General features: G+C 42.9%; 1 protein-coding gene across 1 annotated transcript in view; it reads left to right on the plus strand.

Moving 5' to 3' along the window:
- The first annotated feature begins 1,035 nt into the window (after positions 1-1,035).
- Positions 1,036-21,196, plus strand: part of adcy8 (adenylate cyclase 8 (brain)) — a 201,221-nt gene continuing 181,060 nt past the window's right edge. Inside the window, exons 1-4 of the mRNA XM_070876004.1 lie at positions 1,036-1,893; positions 3,811-3,960; positions 9,706-9,836; positions 10,437-10,548. Coding sequence (XP_070732105.1) covers positions 1,036-1,893; positions 3,811-3,960; positions 9,706-9,836; positions 10,437-10,548 — 1,251 coding nt within the window. The remainder of the gene's footprint in view (positions 1,894-3,810; positions 3,961-9,705; positions 9,837-10,436; positions 10,549-21,196) is intronic.

Consider the following 21,196-nt stretch of genomic DNA (forward strand, 5'->3'; position numbering starts at 1 on the left):
CCTGTTGTTTTCTTGCATCTGATATTTATCCTGTTCACTCTCTTCTCGATTTAAAGACATAGTCAGAGCCGTGTATTGCCTGCCGATGGCTTTCACTGTTTTTGCCTTTCTCTCCCCATCATACTTAACTTCCAATGGCTTGGTCACTTTGTCCCCTCTCTGTCCCTTTCGCTGTCCCTCTCTTCGGGACCCCACTGTCTGTTTCTCCGCCTCCCTTGCTCTCTGTGTGTCACTGTTTCCACCTCTCTTTTTTACTATCTATATTTGTCGCAATCTGTTTCTGTCCCATTTCTGACTGCCTACTTGTCAATTTGTTTCCATTGATATCTTTGTTTTTGCGTCCCTTTAACTCCCTCTCCCTATTTGTCTCTTCTGTCTCTCTCCTGCTTCTCTCCCCCCGCCCCCCTGCATATTTGCTGAGTGACGTCAGCACCCCCACCCTCAGCGTTGCTCTGTCAGCCTCTGTACGCGTTTTAATCCATTCCATAGCCGGCACTGACACTATCAGCAACTCTAATGCCAGCAACAAGACTAAGACAAGTAGGGACCGCTCCAGTGCCTCCGCTCGCTCGCTATTCTTAGCACGGGGTCCAGTGGAGCTGTGCTGCGGTTCGATGGCACGCCTTCCGCCCCGCACCCTTTCTCCAGCAGAGAAGCACTTGGCTCTGAACACTTTTACCACCCTGTTTACTTAGTGGGATGTTCGGCGCTCTTTCTGACGCCAATCCAGTTACTCGTGTGATCCGCAGTCGAGCAGAGGCGAGAACCGGGAAGTGAGGCTTGTTCCCCAGACTCGACTTTTCATTAAAGCCGGAATGCAAGATCTCTAGGTTAGAAATATTTGAGCTTCCGATTATAGGATGCGATAATTAAGTGAGGGGGACTCAGCGAGCGTGAGTATGCTCATTGGAATCAGGCCGGTGAGGGTTGAGAACTCGCTAATCTGTGTTGCAAAGTATCCTTGGCTAAATATGGAAGCTGAAAGGACGCTCGATGTAATTTTATAGTGTGTTACTAATAAGGACATACAAAATCATGGAATTATCTGAGGTTAGATGCTCCAGCGCAAGCGACGAACTCTATACCATTAACAAGACTCCAGGAACGAGACCTAAAAGGCTGCTTTGGCAAAATGCGGTTCGGCACATCACCGAACAAAGGTTCATAAACGAACAAACCAGCGCCAAAACCATCTCCTCTTCGGAAGACTCATGGAGTCCCAGCAGGAGGAAGCAATCTGCGGGCAAGATGTCCATAAGCGGACACAACAACGGGAGCACCAAGGTGTTCCCTGAGCGCACAAGCAACGACCTGGGCTTCTTGCACCTGGACTGCGCTCCCAGTAACTCCGACTTCTTTCTTAATTGGGGCTACACCTACCGAGGGGTGATCTTCCCAACTCTGAAGAACTCCTTCAAGTCCAGGGATCTGGAGCGACTCTACCAGCGCTACTTCTTGGGTCAGAGGCGCAAGTCGGTGGTAGTCATGAACATCTTGGACGTGCTGACCAAACTGACCGTCCTGATTCTTCACCTAACCTTGGCCTCGACCCCCATGGACCCAGCCAAAGGCATCCTGCTGGGATTTTTCACCGGCATCGAGGTGGTTATCTGTGCCTTAGTGGTGGTGAAGAAGGACACAACTTCGCACAGTTATCTGCAGTACAGCGGCCTGGTGACCTGGCTGGTTATGGCCACTCAGATTCTGGCCACTGGCCTCGGCTACGGACTGTTGGGAGGCGGTATTGGTTACGTGCTTTTTACCCTTTTCGCCACTTACAGCATGCTTCCTCTGCCTTTAACCTGGGCGATCTTGGCTGGCTTCCTGACCTCCACCCTCCACGTTATGGTACAGTTACTCATCCCCCGAGCTGCAATCCCAACCACAAACCAGGTAGCTCACGTACATGTTATACAAGCGGTATGTGGGTATGCATTACATTTCTGACGGGTGAACCAAAGAGACCGATTTGCAATGTACATGTAGCCAGAAAATGATTTATTAGTCTCGGTCTAGCCAATCAATCATACCTTTCGCCAGGCATGGTTTTTGTCTTTTGTAAACGATGTATTTATCCAGCTATGCAATTTCATATGAAATTAACTGAACGTGTGTCCAGATCCCCCAATCTTTCATCTTTCTACACTTATTGTCAGCAGCCTTTGTCCTCATCTTTGTGTCTAACCCGGCGCTGATATCTGACTGTTTTATTTATGTCTGGTGATTGTTGATGTAGTGGTGTTCGGTAGGTTGGATTTGTTGACGGGATTCATGCTGCACCAGGCCTGAAGGGTTAAAGATGTACCTGCAAATCCTGTATCAACGGTCGGGAGCATGCCTTTGGCGATGGATGGCATTGCATCGTATATATATATATATTCGATAACCAACACACACAAAGTATTTTATTTAAGCACTGATTTTGCGCAGTGGGGGCATTTCACTGCGGTAGCACACTCTGCCTCACCTTCAAGATAGAAGTTCGTGGGACTCAGATATCCCAGTCAAAGTTGCTTGGTCAGTAAATGAGATCTTCATGACATTGTATTGCTGACAAACATTCTAACGGTCAAAAACAAAGCACTTTTTTGTTGCATAGTTACATTTATGAGGGTAGAATAACTATCTGTGGAAAGCCGACACCCACGGCTCTAGTTCCCTTTCCTTGCTTGTGTCCTTCCACCAGCGTGTAGTTCAAGCCCAAACTTAAGTCGCAGCCTGTTGATCAGAGCGGCGAGGTCAGACTCCCTCTAGCGATGGGGCTGTTGCATTTTAAGTCTTCGCGTTTCCTTCAAGTACGTTAAAAGGCCTAAAAATAGATGTTTATCTTTATAAACTATAGGGACAAATTAAGCTTAAATAAATAAGTATTGTCAGAAAGAGATATTTGTAATGTATTTAAAATACGTATAAAATGAATCTCTCCAAATCAATCCAAGGCGCAATATCTTCTCCAGATGTGTAAAGGCTGGATTAACCGGTGGAGATTGAATGTAATCGTCATCCCCCGATAACAATCGGCAGTTACTTGTTTCTGTACAGCCAGGATATTTATTTAGCTAATGCGCCTAAATCGTGTCAGCAAATTGTTCCGAGACATGCACTCTGCAATGGAGCCCAAGCTTCTGTGTGAGTTTGTATTATTCCCCAGTCACACTCCCCGAGGTGAGTGGTCGGGTGTTGTAGAGAGAAGTCGCTTGCAAACATGCCTCGTCAGGTCTGATCAGAATAGGATGGCTCCCAACTACCAACGGCACAGTAAATCTGTAAATATTGACCAGCTTTTATTGTAACTTGAAGTCACTTAAGTCTATCAAATACTTGACGTTATGCCACGGTGCGCCCTCACATTTAATGGCAACTGAAGACATTGAACATACATTTTCAAATACGTTTCTACGTCAGATTTTTCCAATTAAACAGCAATGTTTGGATAATTGCAATATTTTAAAGCGAATCTGTAGTATGTGATAAATTAGTGGAGGCATTATCTATTAAGATATGTTAAGAAGACAAAAGTGTATCCCATCAGTACCAGTGGTAGTTCTAAGGAAGGGTCTTACATTCGAGACATGAACCCGTCTTTTCACTTTACAGATGCTGTCTGACTTGCTGTGTATTTTCGACATGTTGTCCTTTATTTCAGTGCCAGTAATAGTAATGGGAATCAATATTCACCTCACTATAAGTAAAACAGAGCGATAGTATTGACCAGCCTTGTGCTTTGCTATTATTGTGAGGAGGCGAGATGAAGAAAAATGAAATATTTATAGGGGGAAAAATGAAGTGTCTTGGTTCTTGCCGTTCCAGCTGATTGCCCAGTCGGTGTTGTTCATGTGCATGAACACGGCCGGGATATTTATCAGTTACCTGGCAGACCGAGCTCAACGCCAGGCGTTCCTGGAAACCAGGAGATGTATAGAAGCCAGACTTCGGCTGGAAACAGAGAATCAGAGACAGGTAAGGACGGAATCTCAGATACAGGCGCAACTGGCTTGGCCTCTTGCAGACATAATCACAAAATCCATATAATGCCGAGCATATATTTTAAACGTTTGTAAGTGGAAACAAATAAAAAAGTAAATGTCATTTGCTGGACTACAACAGAATACATTAATTTATATTTTAAGCTCTATGATATCAATTATTAATGCTTTAGTTTTAAATTATGCTGGAGTTCAGTATTTGAAGCAGAAGGAATTCTGAGTCTATAATCTGCAGCTTTAAGCAGCAGTGCTGAATAATTCCAGTTGTATGTGAAAATAGCTCACATATATAGACCATATTAAAGGACCAGCAGACAGTAAGACTGTATAATGAAAACTGCCTCGATTTTCTATTCAGTATTTGTGCACTCCGATTAACGAACTTATACCTAGAACCTGGCAGATTCAGTAACTTCACATTGATTATGATCTAAAGCTACCTGTCAGGGTATAGACACCATTACAGTTATGAGCGAGTTAACGTTGGTATAACATATTTGAACCACCTCACCGACGTTTCTGAAACTAAATGCCATCGGATAGTGAACATGGCATTATGAATGCCAGATTTTATTTGTTAGCAATTTCACAATTACTAAGTGAATATTAGTTCTGCAATTAGCAGTTAATCATCTATTCAGAAATATAATTGACTATTTCATTATTAGCTATTGTTCAGTAATTATTTGAGTAAGTTCATGATTTTTCACCACTTAAATTGGAAGACTGTGTCATATGTAATCACTTCTCCTTGACTTAACTTGTCTTCTCTCCTTACCTTTTCAATATTACTGGTGTTCTGTGCTATGGTCCTTAGGCTGTTATCATGGTTTCTTAAAAAATTCTGGGAGACTGTTTTGTTTCTGAGTTTCATAAATAAGATTCCTTTAGTAATCTTGGCCAACAGTTGTCACACTCTTCCTTTCTGATGTTACAAAGTTATTATCATCACTCAGTTTCTTCTTGAATCACCTCCAAAAATAGGACTAAAACTTTATTCTCACGATTGCAAGAGAGCTAACTGACCCCCTATCCTTTATTCGGTGGGTGATCTCAAACTCATTGTACAATAATCGATCAAGCTACAATAAAAAACAGTTAGGGCTGGACTGTTTATTCTGTGACTGAAATAATTCCAGATATCAGTTATTATTACTGTGCTCTAACCTTAAGGCCCCTAAGCTGATGTGTACATTGTATCACTAAGATGGTGCTTAAAATATCAGCTAAGTTCAACCTTTCATTTGACCATTTGGAAATATTGTCAATTAAAGATAAGTTTTCTGAATTTGAATTCGAACAGATCAAGTTCCTGAAAGCCCAGATGCTGTTTGATTATGGCCTTAGGCCATGAGTAGGGAAAGCAACTTTGCCAATATTAATAGGGTTTGCATGGATAGTTCTTTAGTATTAAATTGTTGATTACTTTAGTACCTTAGCACCTCAAGCATGTGGAATGGATCCATTAAATATAACAACATTCATTCAGTAAATACAATATGTCAGTGATATAATGCACTTTCTGGAAACATTTTAACAAAATATTTTGCAGTGTAAAAGAAATATAATAGGAAATCTGTTTTTGAAATGATGCTGGAAGAGAATGCAATACTGTCTATGTTAACAAGTGTAGTATCAGAAACAGTGAGCAGTTAATTCTTTCTTAGGTTCAAGCTCTTTTTCAAAGCATCATTTTGTGCCTTTCAGCATAAAGTGACTGATGTATTTAAGGAATACAATCTTTCACAACCTGCTGGTGGTGTCTAGATATAATACCTGTATGTCTGCATGCATCTGTGTATTGATAATACAATGGAAGCAGGAGTAAATGACATGTTATCTTGTGATCATATCCTTAAAATTGCTTCCCTAATTCTATGTGGCCACTTATCACATTCTACCTCCTTCCTAAATATCAGGAGAAAATATATATGCTGGGATTATGATCACTTCTAATCAACAAACAGTTATTCTATGTTTTGGAAAGCTCCTTTAATAATGTATCTCTGTCCAAGTATTAATAAACAGTCTGCTTTTTAAAAAACATTTTAGTTTTGGCCACTTCTTTTTTTTTAGCCCTGTCCTATAACATGAACTGTTCCCTGACTGAAAAGGTGAACAGACAAACTGTCCTCAGGCTTCTGCTGATGGTAACTTTTCTATGGGGTGAGTGCGGGGCTCAAATATGAAATGTGCTTCACTTCCTGCAAGAACTTGGAGTACTAATCCCCGTACCATCACATGTCACAAAAATTCAGGGGAGGGTTGGTTTGTTTTTTTGAAGATGAGATTTTAATTGTATTTTATTTTTAAATTTATTTAGATATTAGAAACCAGAGATTTTCATCACATCAGTTTCAGCTTGATTCAAAGCCAGGTTTCAGTGATGAAAAGACAATGGGGTATAAATTCGAACATTAGGGTATAAATTCATGTTGGGTGGTAGTGTATAATGGGCGGTAGTGAATCAGGAGTCCATTTTGCACTCCATCCGATTTTCATTTGCACTGAAGTCAATGGAAAAGAAAATAGGCTAGCATGCAAGATGGGCTGCAATTCGCTATTGCCCATTTTGCGCGATCACTCAAGACAAAGTTATACCCCAATGTTTTAATGCATTGTGTCACCCAGTTCCTCACTCCAATCATTTTGTTTCTGACATCAATTTTTATTTAAACTGATAAATATTATCTATTCTATGAAGTGTTGGGAGGGTGAAAATTCTGGAGCATTACTCAAAGGTTGATATTTTCAATTGTAAACTCATGAAAAAAGATGATATGCTGATATTCATTCACCATTAACATTGGCAGGTAGAAACCTCTTTAAAACGATCTGTAATTTGTGAAGATCAGATAAAAGGATATCTGTTAACATTTTGTGGTTGAGGAAGTAAATTCACTGATATATATATATTGTACTTACATATCCTTCTCTCCAATTACGCCAGATGTAAATGCATCTCATAAGGTACATCATCACAGTTGTCAGGGTTAATGAGGCATTCTGCTGAATTTATTTTGTCTTCAATTAAAATTGCAAAGATATGTAAGGGTAAGGATTCTACATTTTTATTAGAGGTAAAACTCAGCTTTGCTTCTCATTTAATCTATAATATGGCAAGAATTATTTCGCTGAGATACAATCAATACTGTCCTTACTTTGAAATGCAAATTCATGTGCATGTTGGTGTATTAAGAATATTATTAATGGGAAACTAAATTTCAGTAGAAAATCCATTCCTTTTGTTGTATTATTAAATAACCTTTTTATTTAGTTATTGTGAATGTTCCTCATCTATTTCTTATTTCTCCATTCAAAGTATTCTGTGCTCACTTATTTAGACTGCCAAGAATTTGCATTACATCTCTTTCTATTTTCTCTTGAAGCTGTTAAGTAAGTGAGATCACTGCACGCATGCAGCTTACCCCATATTACAGTATTCTCCTTTAGCAATAAAACTCAGAATCAGGGGGAGAGGAATGACAGTGCTGATCTCACATAGGAACTATGAGGCCTAAAATGCATCATTTACAAATAATTCTTGATAAGAACGTGACAGAATAGTGATCCATGTGGCCTAAATTGGTGAAACAGAGCATTTATAGAATCATAGAATCATAGAATGGTTACAGCACGGAAGAAGGCCATTCAGCCCGTCGAGCCCATGCCGGCTTTCTGCAAGAGCGATTCAGCTAATCCCACTCCCTCACCTTTCCCCGTAGCCCTGCAAATTTCTCCCCTTCAGGTACTTATCCAACTCCCTTTTGAAAGCAGTGACTGAGTCTTCCTCCAGCACCCCTTCAGGCAGTGCATTCCAGATACTAACCACTCGCTGTATTTTTCCTTGCGCACCTTTGGTTCTTTTGTCAATCATCTGTCTTCTCAACCCTTCTGCCAATGGGAACAGTTTCTCTCTGTCTAGACTCCTCATGATTTGGAACACTTCTATCAAATCTCCTCTCAGTCTTCTCTACTCTAAGGAGAACAACCTCAGCTTCTCCAGTCTATCCATGTAACTGAAGTCCCTCATCCCTGGAATCATTCTTGTAAATCTTTTCTGCACCTTCTCTAAGGCCTTCACATCCTTTCTAAAGTGTGGAGCACAGAATTGGACACAATACTCGAGTTGAGGCCGAACCACTGTTTTATACAGGTTCATCATAATTTACACACTTTTGTACTCTACATCTCTATTCATGAAGCCCAGGGTTACATAAGCTTTTTTAACCACTTTCTCAACCTGTCCTGCCCAACTATTTCTGACCAGAAATATACGAACAGCTGATAAAGACTCACAGTAATTACATCAGCAGCTAAGTAATGTAAGGCTTAACTTTGCCAGCAGGTTAAAAGCTCCACGAGCACCAGGATGCACATTCATGACCTTGCTTTTCACATAGTGGGGGTAATTTTGACTTTGGGTGAAAGTGTATAATGAGCGATAAAGATTTAGCCAAAAGCAAAATACTGTGAATGCTGGAAATCTGAACTAAAAACAGAAAATGCTGGAAATACTCAGCAGGTAAGGCAACATCTATGGAGACAGAAACGGAGTTAATGTTTCAGTTCGATGATTTCTTCTACCCCCTCAAGGTCTCCAGCAGCAGAGTTGGTGTGTCTGCTTAATCGATACTGGGCAATATCTGCAGTGTCACTGTGACAGGCTACCGGGTCAGCGGTGATTCTCAAACTCTCAGATCTCTCTGATTCTAGAGCCTGAAAGGATTGATGGAAGCTAGATTTTAATGTTAAGATAGTCCAGGAGTTGATGGGGGAAAAACATTTCCACATAGATTTAAAAAAAATATAACTTGCATTTCCATACCAGTTAACTGGAGAAAATTGGTGAATATTTGATTAGAACCAAAACAAAGATTGTAAGAATATTTATTGATTTGTAGATTGAAACTGAATTATATTGGAAGAAGTTAGAGATGTAACAGTTTTTAAGCAAATAAATATCGATTTAGCTTCCTGATATATATTTCTCCCAATTTTCATTTCCATTGAACTCAAAATCAGGAGGTGTGTCTAAAGGATGGCTGAATCAATATCGCCCATTTTATACAAAGTCAAAATTTCTCCTCCTGCCTTGTGTGTTTCTAATCTAGGCCATGTTGTCAAAAGAAAACACCGGATACTTTTAATTAGGAGCAACGGTGTATCATGGGCGATATCGAATTGCTGCTCATTATATGCCCCACCAAATTTTCTGTTGACTTCAATGGAAGGAAAATTCAGGTGTGGTGTATAATGTGCATCTAATTCGATATCCCCCATCTTACGCCATCATCAAAAGTTACATTACCTCCACTGTGTGGAAGTCATGGGCTTCCCTATAAAGAGAGAGAACAAAAGACCCTCAATCACAATTATAGGAGTATCTGTGTGCTACCTGCTGGGAAATACATAGGCCGGGGATGGCAAAAGATAGCGAGAGAAATGTAGGGAGATTGAACAGGGGTCAATCATTACATTGATTATTTTTACAAGAGTATATTGAGTAAAATAAAAGCAGAACTTAAATCATTGTGTGAAAGTTGAAGAAAAGCTATGTCAGCCTTTTCACAGAATTAATACTCTTGAAGAGGGTGGAGAAGAAGAGTTATAGACGTATTAACTACATTTCTTCCAAATCTAAAGAACCCTCTGTGAATATATTGCCTATAATTGCTAATGATATCCACGTGTGTATGTTTTTTTTTGCATAATTAAGGAGAGGCTGGTTCTTTCAGTTTTGCCACGGTTTGTTGTACTGGAGATGATTAATGATATGTCAAATGTGGAAGATGAACATTTACAGCACCAGTTTCATAAAATCTACATACATCGCTATGAAAATGTGAGGTAAGAAATCTATTTGCTATTGGTAGCTTTGTTTGATTTTAAAAAAACAATCTTGCTCAAAGAGGTCAAGTCTTCCATCCAGATTCTAACCAACAGTTTTTCTTTATTTTCCTTTTTAAAATGATCCTGCATACTAGTTACAAAGAAGTTAAAATGCATTGAAAATGGTCAGACTCTTTTAACATCTGACTAGTGAGGCATGCATGACTTGCATGGTCCTTTAGATTCTAGACTTGCTTAAACAGCCAGTAAAGTAGGCCAATCATCATTGATGGCTGGCAGTGAGGAATGGAAATGGTTGGCCTTTGTCCTCAATATTTTAATTATGTAATCCATGGTAAAGAGTACAGTCCCAATTATCTGCTCTCCCAGCTGCGCGTTCACAGCAGTAGAGATAGAAAGCTCCAGAAATAAGGGCGACGCAAATTTTTAAATAGACACAAATTTTGAAATGAACCTCCAATAAAACTAAGAAGCTGCCTGGTGGTAAGAAAATGTGAATAAAATAACTAAAACTGGCTGTGTATTAAGCATTGAAATGTAGCTATCCTATTTACCGAACAAAAGAAATATTAATGCAATATTTTCTGTTTTATTTAGCATTCTCTTTGCAGACGTGAAAGGTTTTACCAATCTCTCTACAACCCTATCTGCACAGGAACTGGTGAGGATGCTGAATGAACTGTTTGCGAGATTTGATCGACTTGCACATGTAAGTTGAATTAAGCATAAATGCAGTGGATGGACATTATAACTGAATTTGATAGAAAAGTCTGGTGCTACACTGAGTTCAAAAAGAATCTTGAAGGTTTAAATCCATCATGGTGTTTTGCTCAATGCAATAAACTAAATTCTGAATATTGTTTCAACACAGGTATCTTTGATTTTTATTTCTTTTGTCTTCGATTTGTTACAATTTTCTCTTAATTAATAGTTTAAAATGATAGATGATGTGAAAGTTCCATAAAATGTGCTGCTTTGTAAATTCACTGAGCATGCTTACATGCCTCTGTTGCTTGATAGTAATATACAACTCATTGTGATAATTAAATGTAACAAGGAAGTCATGTCCACAATGTGCTTGGATTTATTGCACACATTTTATAAAAATTAAAAAGTTCCATTTACTAATAAAGTTACAAAAAACTGATGAGCTCTTATTTATCATTTCAGAATCTAAGAATAAAGAATATGGGGACAATTTTCAACTACCAGCTGCCCATTTTTCACCTAAAAAACAGGCGGTTAGCAGTTGAAAATTGGGGCGCACCTAGGCTGCCCCATTGATGTCCAAAGCCCGCCTGATGCAATTTTCAGGTGGGTCTATAAATGGGCGAGCAACCTACATGCCCACCTGAAACAGGTGTAAGACTGCTTAAATATGTAAATTAGGGCCAATTGTAAGACCCCGATTGTAATTTTCAGGTACAAATTGGTGTAGTGCGTACTGCACCCTCCAATCCGCCCCCCCCACCCCACCACCAGCCACCTCTGCCCACTCGCCCCCTACCCATCCCACCTCAAACCCGACCCTGCCAGCTGGCTCACTGTGGGAGCTGGTCGATTTACCGTCCTCCCCAAATATGGTTCTGGCTTCCCAATGCCAACTTTGGGCAGGTGGCATGACCACTTCATGCTAGTTTTGGGTGGAGGTCAAATTCCCATATGTCCAAATATTTAATATAGGCTATATTGGACATATCGCTTTAAGAGGTGAAAAGAAAAATAATGCTGGAAATCTGAAACAAAAATAGAAAATGCTGAAAATACACAGTAGGTTAGTCAACACCCGAAAGGAGAAGACAGATACATATTTTGAGCATAACTTTTATGGCAACTATGCTGATATGTATTTCCAGCATTTTCTGTTTTTGTTTCTTTTTTAATGTACACTATTAATGGCTTTATAAATTCTCACATTTTAGTATTGTGGGATATGATGCAACACTTATAATGTGAATACCAAAGGGTTAATGAAATTCAATAGAAATTACTTCTGCAAGGGAGGAAATCTGAGCATCAATATCTGACTTCATCAAATGGTATTTTAAGGTATCAAAAGCTGAATATCAAATATGCTTGGCTCAGTGATAACACTTTTGCCTCTCAGTTCAAGCCTTACTGCAAGACTTGAGCACACAATCTAGGCTGACACTTCAATGCAGTACAGAGGGATTACTGTATTTTCAGAGATGCTGTCTTTCAGATGAGATATTAAAACCATTTGCTTGCTTAGTTGGACATAAAATATCTCATGGCACTATTCAAAGAAGAGCAGGGCTCCTGATGTCCTGGCCAAAATTTAGCCCTGAACCAACACCACCAAAATCAGAGTATCTGTTATTTATCTCATTGCTGTTTGTGGGTTCCTGCTGTGAGCAAGTGGCTAACATGTTTGCCTACTTAACAACAGTGATTGCACTTCAAAAGCAATTCATTGGCAGAGGAGTGCTTTGGAACATCCCGAGGACAGGAAAGATGCAATAAAAATGGAACTTCTTTCTTTCTTTGTGACATCTGTGTACTTTAGAGCATCAATACCTGCATATGTCAGGTGTTTGTGAAATCTTTACCAGCCTCCCACCTTCCACCTTCGATAAACTTCAGCTCATCCAAAACTTTGCTGCCTGTATCCTAACCCACACCAAGACAAGTCCCCTGGTCCTGATGAAATGCATCCCAGGGTATTAAAAGAGATGGCGGAAGTTATAGCAGATGCATTCATTATAATCTACCAAAAGTCTCTGGACTCTGGGGAGGTACCAGCGGATTGGAAAACAGCTAATGTAACGCCTCTGTTTAAAAAAGGGGGCAGACAAAAGGCAGGTAACTATAGGCCGGTTAGTTTATCATCTGTGGTAGGGAAAATGCTTGAAACTATCATTAAGGAAGAAATAGCGGGACATCTAGATAGGAATAGTGCAATCAAGCAGACGCAGCATGGATTCATGAAGGGGAAATCATGTTTAACTAATTTACTGGAATTCTTTGAGGATATAACGAGCATGGTGGATAGAGGTGTACCGATGGATGTGGTGTATTTAGATTTCCAAAAGGCATTCGATAAGATGCCACACAAAAGGTTACTGCAGAAGATAAGGGTACGCGGAGTCAGAGGAAATGTATTAGCATGGATAGAGAATTGGCTGGCGAACAGAAAGCAGAGAGTCAGGATAAATGGGTCCTTTTCGGGTTGGAAATCAGTGGTTAGTGGTGTGCCACAAGGATCAGTGCTGGGACCACAACTGTTTACAATATACATAGATGACCTGGAAGAGGGGACAGAGTGTAGTGTAACAAAATTTGCAGATGACACAAAGATTAGTGGGAAAGCGGGTTGTGTAGAGGACACAGAAAGGCTACAAAGAGATTTAGATAGGTTAAGCGAATGGGCTAAGGTTTGGCAGATGGAATACAATGTCGGAAAGTGTGAGGTCATCCACCTTGGGGAAAAAAAACAGTAAAAGGGAATATTATTTGAATGGGGAGAAATTACAACATACTGCGGTGCAGAGGGACCTGGGGGTCCTTGTGCATGAATCCCAAAAAGTTAGTTTGCAGGTGCAGCAGGTAATCAGGAAGGCGAATGGAATGTTGGCCTTCATTGCGAGAGGGATGGAGTACAAAAGCAGGGAGGTCCTTCTGCAACTGTATAGGGTATTGGTGAGGCCGCACCTGGAGTACTGCGTGCAGTTTTGGTCACCTTACTTAAGGAAGGATATACTAGCTTTGGAGGGGGTACAGAGACGATTCACGAGGCTAATTCCGGAGATGAGGGGGTTACCTTATGATGATAGATTGAGTAGATTGAGTCTTTACTCGTTGGAGTTCAGAAGGATGAGGGGTGATCTTATAGAAACATTTAAAATAATGAAAGGGATAGACAAGATAGAGGCAGAGAGGTTGTTTCCACTGATCGGGGAGACTAGAACTAGGGGGCACAACCTCAAAATACGGGGGAGCCAATTTAAAACCGAGTTGAGAAGGAATTTCTTCTCCCAGAGGGTTGTGAATCTGTGGAATTCTCTGCCCAAGGAAGCAGTTGAGGCTAGCTCGTGGAATGTATTCAAGTCACAGATAGATAGATTTTTAACCAATAAGGGAATTAAGGGTTACGAGGAGCGGGCTGGTAAGTGGAGCTGAGTCCACGGCCAGATCAGCCATGACCTTGTTGAATGGCGGAGCAGACTCGAGGGGCTAGATGGCCTACTCCTGTTCCTAATTCTTATGTTCTTATGTACTTATGACCAAGGCCCGTTCACCCATCACACCTGTGCTCGATGACCGACATTGACTCCCGATCCGATAACGCCTCGAATTTAAAATTCACATCCATGACCTCGCCTCTCCCTATCTCTGTAACCTCCTCCAGCCTGACAACACTCTGCACTCCTCTAATTGTGGCCTCTTGTGCATCCCCGATTTCCATCGCTCCACCATTGGCGACCATGCCTTCAACTGCGAAGGCCATAAGTTCTGAAATCCTCCTCTCGACCTCTCCACCTCTCTTCCTTTGACATGCTCTTTAAAACCTACCTCTGTGACCAACTTGTCCTATTATCTCTTAATGTGGCTCAGCATCAAATTTTGTATAATAATGCTCCGATTAAGCACCTTGGGACAGTTTCTATAATAAAGGCGCTAGATGAAAATACACGTTGTTGTGTTTTGGGCATTGATATTTGAGCTGATGAAGTATGTGTGTCTTCGGGTTCAGTGTCCTGCCACTTTCACATTGTTGCTAAATGATTTGAAATGCTCATTGATGTAAAAATGGCAAAATAATCCTACTCCAGAATACACTAAAATGAAGTGGGGCAAGGTTCTCTCAGGAAGACATCTCTTTTCGCTTGGGCTTAGCAGAATGTGTAGTGAAGCTGTGTTCAAAAAGTGCTCAGACAATCTGTTGGACTTTCTTGGCACTTTCTAAATGAACTGCCGAGTCCTTTGACTGTTATGAGAAAGCAAATGTTTCTGCCTGCATTCTCAATACATGCTAAGGATGGATCTTTGTACCTCCATGCAAGCATGTGTATGCAAAGTTCTCTTATGGTGAGTAGAATGTAATACACAGCCCACAGTATAACACCATAGGCAGTCCCTCGGAATCGAGGAAGACTTGCTTTCACTCTAAAAATTATTCCTTAGATGGCTGAACAGTCCAATCCAAGAGCCACCGTCCCTGCCACAGGTGGGACAGATAGTCGTTGGGAGAAAAGCTTGGTTTGCCGCACGCTCTTTCCATTGCCTGCGCTTGATTTCTGCATGCTCTTGGCGATGAGACTCAAGGTGCTCAGCACTCTTCCGGATGCACTTCCTCCTCTTAGGATGGTCTTTGACCAGAGACTCCCAGGTGTCAGTGGGGATGCTGCACTTTATCAGGTCTTGAGGATGTCTTTGTAACGTTTCCTCTGCCTACCTTTGGCTCGTTTGCCATGAAGGAGTTCTGAGTAGAGCGCTTGCTTTGGGAGCCTCGTGTCTGGCATGCGAACAATGTGGCCTGCCCAGCGGAGCTGATCAAGTGTGGTCAGTGCTTCAATGCTGGGGATGTTGGCCTGGTCGAGGACGCTAACGTTGGTGCGTCTGTCCTCCCAGGAAATTTGCAGGATCTTGCGGAGACATCGTTGGTGATATTTCTCCAGCGATTTGAGGTGTCTACTGTCCATGGTCCATGTCTCTGAGACATATAGGATGGTGGGTATTACTACGGCCCTGTAGACCATGAGCTTGGTGGAAGATTTGAGGGCCTGGTCTTCAAAACACTCTTTTCCTCAGGTGGCCAAAGGTGCACTGACGCACAGGAGATGGTGTTGAATCTCATTGTCAATGTCTGCTCTTGTTGATAAGACACTCCAGAGGTATGGGAAATGGTCCACGTTGTCCAGGGCCGAGCTGTGAATCTTGATGACTGGGTATAACTCTTGCAGCTATGCTTTTCTCTACAGCTACTAGTTCTTTTAGGGTTGATTGACGGTCATGTGGCTGATGGTGTGCATATGGACTTTCACAAAGGCGTTTCTTAAAGTACGACGTAATAGACTTAGAAACATAGAACATAGAAAATAGGTGCAGGAGTAGGCCATTCGGCCCTTCGAGCCTGCACCGCCATTCAATGAGTTCATGGCTGAACTTGCAACTTCAGAACCCCATTCCTGCTTTCTCGCCATACCACTTGATCCCCCTAGTAGTAAGGACGACATCTAACTCCTTTTTGAATATATTTAGTGAATTGGCCTCAACAACTTTGTGTGGTAGAGAATTCCACAGATTCACCACTCTCTGGGTGAAAAAGTTTCTCCTCATCTCGGTCCTAAATGGCTTACCCCTTATCCTTAGACTGTGACCCCTGGCTCTGGACTTCCCTAACATTGGGAACCTTCTTCCTGCATCTAACCTGTCTAAACCCGTCAGAATTTTAAACGTTTCTATGAGATCCCCTCTCATTCTTCTGAACTCCAGTGAATACAAGCCCAGTTGATCCAGTCTTTCTTGATATGTCAGTCCAGCCATCCTGGCAATCAGTCTGGTGAACCTTCATTGCACTCCCTCAATAGCAAGAATGTCCTTCCTCAAGTTAGGAGACCAAAACTGTACACAATACTCCAGGTTTGGCCTCACCAAGGCCCTGTACACCTGTAGTAACACCTCCCGGCCCCTGTACTCAAATCCCCTAGCTATGAAGGCCAACATGCCATTTGTTTTCTTAACCGCCTGCTGTACCTGCATGCCAACCTTCAATGACTGATGTTATCATGACACCCAGGTCTCGTTGCCCCTCCCCTTTTCCTAATCTGTCACCATTCAGATAATAGTCTGTCTCTCTGTTTTTACCACCAAAGTGGATAACCTCACATTTATCCACATTACACTTCATCTGCCATGCATTTGCCCACTCACCTAACCTATCCAAGTCACTCTGCAGCCTCATAACATCCTCCTCGCAGCTCACACTGCCACCCAACTTAGTGTCATCCGCAAATTTGGAGATACTACATTTAATCCCCTCGTCTAAATCATTAATGTACAATGTAAACAGCTGGGGCCCCAGCACAGAACCTTGCGGTACCCCCACTAGTCACTGCCTGCCATTCTGAAAAGTACCCATTTACTCCTACTCTTTGCTTCCTGTCTGCCAACCAGTTCTCAATCCACGTCAGCACACTACCCCCAATCCCATGTGCTTTAACTTTGCACATTAATCTCTTGTGTGGGACCTTGTCGAAAGCCTTCTGAAAGTCCAAATACACCACATCAACTGGTTCTCCCTTGTCCACTCGACTGGAAACATCCTCAAAAAATTCCAGAAGATTTGTAAAGCATGATTTCCCTTTCACAAATCCATGCTGACTTGGATCTATCATGTCACCTCTTTCCAAATGCGCTGCTATGACATCCTCAATAATTGATTCCATCATTTTACCCACTACCGATGTCAGGCTGACCGGTCTATAATTCCCTGTTTTCGCTCTCCCTCCTTTTTTAAAAAGTGGGGTTACATTGGCAACCCTCCACTCCATAGGAACTGATCCAGAGTCTATGGAATGTTGGAAAATAACTGTCAATGCATCCGCTATGCAGTCCATCAGGCCCTGGGGATTTATCGACCTTCAATCCCCCAACACAATTTCCCGACTAATAAGGATTTTTCTCAGTTCCTCCTTTTTACTAGACCCTCTGACCCCTTTTATATCCGGAAGGTTGTTTGTGTCCTCCTTGTTAGCAACATTGAAGCCATGGGATTAAAGACTGCATGAGTACAAAATTGGCTGAGGGACAGAAAGCAGACAATAGTGGTGAACAGTTATTTTTCAGATAGGAGGAAAGTATGCTTGGGACCACTGCTCTTTTTGATATATATTAATGACCTGGACATTACAGGGCATAATTTCAGATGACACAAAGCTCATTAATGTAGTAAACTGTGAGGAGGCTAGTATTAGACTTCAGGAGGACTTAGACAGACTGGTGAAATGGGCAGATAAAATTTAATGCAGAGAAGTATGAAGTGATTTATTTCGGTAGGAAGAATGAGAGGCAATATAAACAAAATGGTACAATTTTAAAGGGAGTGCAGGAACAGAGTAACCTGGGGGTGTATGTACACAAGTTTTTGATGGTGGCAGGAGAAGTTGAGAAGGTGATTAGAAAGGAAAAGGATCCTTAGCTTTATGAATAGAGTAGAAAAGCAAGGAAGTTATGCTAAAATGTTATAAAACATTTGTCATGTATGTAACCTTTATGTAACAACACTGCAATACTGTATATACGTAAGAAATGCACACCTTGACCACAGGGGATGAACTTGTGGGAGACACTCCTCATCTGGTCATCCAGGTATATAAAGGGAGGTCCCACGCAGGGTCATCACTTCTTGGTCCTGTGAATAAAGGTTCAGGTCATGGAGTGACCTTGTCCATAGAATGTGCCTTGTGTGGATTTGTGGTATTGTGTAAGGACATTACATTGGCGATGAGAAACGGGAATCAACGAGAATGGCCACCGGAAGCACAGATGAACGGTACTGTGTTGGTGAGGACTGGGACGATTTCATTGAGAGGCTCCAGCAAAGTTTTGTCATGAAGGACTAGCTTGGGAGACGTAGCGGCCGACAAGCGAAGGGCTCATCTGCTGACCAGCTGTGGACCCACGACTTACGCGCTCATGTTAGACCTGCTAGCACCCGAGAAGCCTGTGGACAAAACCTTTGAAGAGCTCAGCAAACTGATCGGTGAGCACCTCAAACTGGCGAGCAGTGTAAACATGGCCTGACACAGATTCTATACCCACTGGCCTCAGGAAGGACAGAGCATACCGGATTTCATTGCGGACCTCCGGCGCTTGGCCAGCCTCTGTAAGTTCATAGACGCCTGCAGGGGGGAGATGCTAAGCGATTTCTTTATTGAGGGCATCAGTCATGCTGGGATTTTCAGAAAGCTGATTGAGACCAAGGACTTGACCTTGGAAGCGGCGGCGTTGATGGCTCAGACTTTTATGGCTGGGGAGGAGGAAACCAAGATAATATACACGCGCAATTCTGTCTCCAATGTGATGATGGATCAGGGAGTCAATATCATAAATGCGACACAGAGCCCCACAGGCAGGCAAGGGCTGTTCGACACACCCTAGGCAGCAATAGAACCAAGAGTAAGTCTCAAACAGAGACAATGGCAGGCTGAACGGACATTTACGCCCCCACCCCCCCCAGTGGACAATGCGGCCCGGGATGGGGCCATTGACACCCACTAACAGGGTGTTCAAGAGCAGTCAAAAGGACAATCAGCGAGGAATGCCTTGTAACAGCTCTTTTGTTCACAACAATGGGAATCTCAGTTCATGCTGGAGGTGTGGGGGCAGACATGCTGCCAGGACTTGCAGGTTTTAACAGTTCATCTGCAGAAGTTGTAACCTCAATGGCCATTTAGCCAGAATGTGCAGAAAGCCTGTAACCAGGCTAATATATGAGGCGGATGAAACAGATGAGGGGTCTGCGAGGCAGGATGACGCTTGGAGCAAATCCCAAGTTCAGCGGGTTCATGTGGCAAACATTCACAGCTCATATGTCAAAACACCACCTATGATGATGAAAGTCCTATTAAACGGCATTCCTGTACGCATGGAGCTGGACACGGGGGCCAGCCAGTCACTCATGAGCTGTGGCCACTCAAAGCCAGCAGACCCAAACTAGAACGCATTGAGACACAATTACGGATGCACACCAAAGAAATCATTCCAGTGCTAGGCAGTGCAATGTTGGCGGTCACACTCAATGGATCGGTGAATTGGCTGCCGCTCTGGATTGTCCTGGACAATGGTCCCGCACTGTTGGGGAGGATCTGGGTGGTTAAAATGAACTGGAAATGGGGGGGTGTGCATGCCATGTCATCTGTGGAGCAAAGTTCATGCTCACAGGACCTACAGCAATTTGAGTCACTATTTCAACCTGGCGTCGGGACGTTCAAAGGTACTAAAGTAGTGATACGCATCACCCCGGACGCCAGACCAGTGTACCACAAAGCCAGAGCTGTGCTGTATGTGATGCAGGAGAAAATTGAGAGCGAGTTGGACTGATTGCTGAGAGAGGGCATCATCTCACCCATTGAATTCAGCGACTGAGCGGGCCCCATCGTTCCTGTCCTAAAAGCGGTGGCTCGGTCAGGATCTGTGGCGATGACAAGGCCACTATCAACCGCGTGTCCCTACAAGACCAATACCCGCTCCCAAGAGAGGAGGACCTTTTTGCCACACTGGCAGGCGGCAAGCTGTTCACCAAGTTGGACCTTACTTCAGCCTACATGACCCAAGAATTGGCCGATGAATCTAAACTACTGACCACCATCACCACGCACAAGGGACTGTTTGTTTACAACAGGTGTCCGTTTGGCATTCGGTCAACGGCCGCGATTTTTCAAAGAAACATGGAAAGCCTGCTCAAATCCATTCCCGGAACGATCGTATTTCAGGACGACATCCTCATCACCGGTTGTGACAATGAGGAACACCTCCACAACCTGGAGGAGGTGCTACGCCGGCTGGACCGGGTAGGCCTGCGACTCAAGAAGTCTAAGTGTGTTTTTGGCTCCCAAGGTCGAGTTTCTGGGCAGGAGGGTTGCTGCAGATGGGATTCAGCCTATCAAATCCAAAACGGAGGCAATTCGACGAGCGCCCAGGCCCTGCAACACATCCGCGTTGCGTTCATTTCTGGGACTCTTGAACTATTTCGGGAACTTTCTGCCGAACTTAAGCACATTGTTGGAGCCGCTACACGTGCTCCTGCGTAAGGGTTGCAATTGGTTTTGGGGGGACTGTCAGGAACAGGCTTTCAATCGGGCGCGGAACCTATTTTGTTCAAATAAGTTGTTGACCCTGTACCACCCCCGTAAGAAATTGGTTCTGACATGTGATGCATCGTCCTTTGGGGTTGGGTGCGTGTTGCAGCAGGGCAATGCTGAGAGTCAGCTACAACCTGTGGCTTATGCCTCCAGGTCGCTCTCTCAAGCTGAACGGGGATATGGGATGGTTGAGAAGGAAGCACTCGCATGTGTCTATGGGGTGAAAAAGATGCATCAGTACATCTTGGCAGGAGGTTCGAATTAGAAATGGACCAGAAGCCGTTAACATCCCTGCTGTCAGACAGCAAGGCTGTCAATGCCAATGCGTCAGCTCGCATACAGCGATGGGCTCTCACGCTCGCTGTGTATGACTACTCCATCCGGCACCAGCCCAGCACCGAAAACTGCGCTGATGCGCTCAGCAGGCAGCGGAGCAAAGCGCCGAGATGGTCATGGCTGTCGATGCCTTTGACAGCGCAGGCACCCCCATCACAGCCCGCCAGATCAAAATCTGAACCCAAAGAGATCCCC

Source organism: Pristiophorus japonicus, chromosome 1 (genome assembly GCF_044704955.1).
Source record: "Pristiophorus japonicus isolate sPriJap1 chromosome 1, sPriJap1.hap1, whole genome shotgun sequence".
In the NCBI taxonomy this organism is placed as follows: Eukaryota; Metazoa; Chordata; class Chondrichthyes; family Pristiophoridae; genus Pristiophorus; species Pristiophorus japonicus.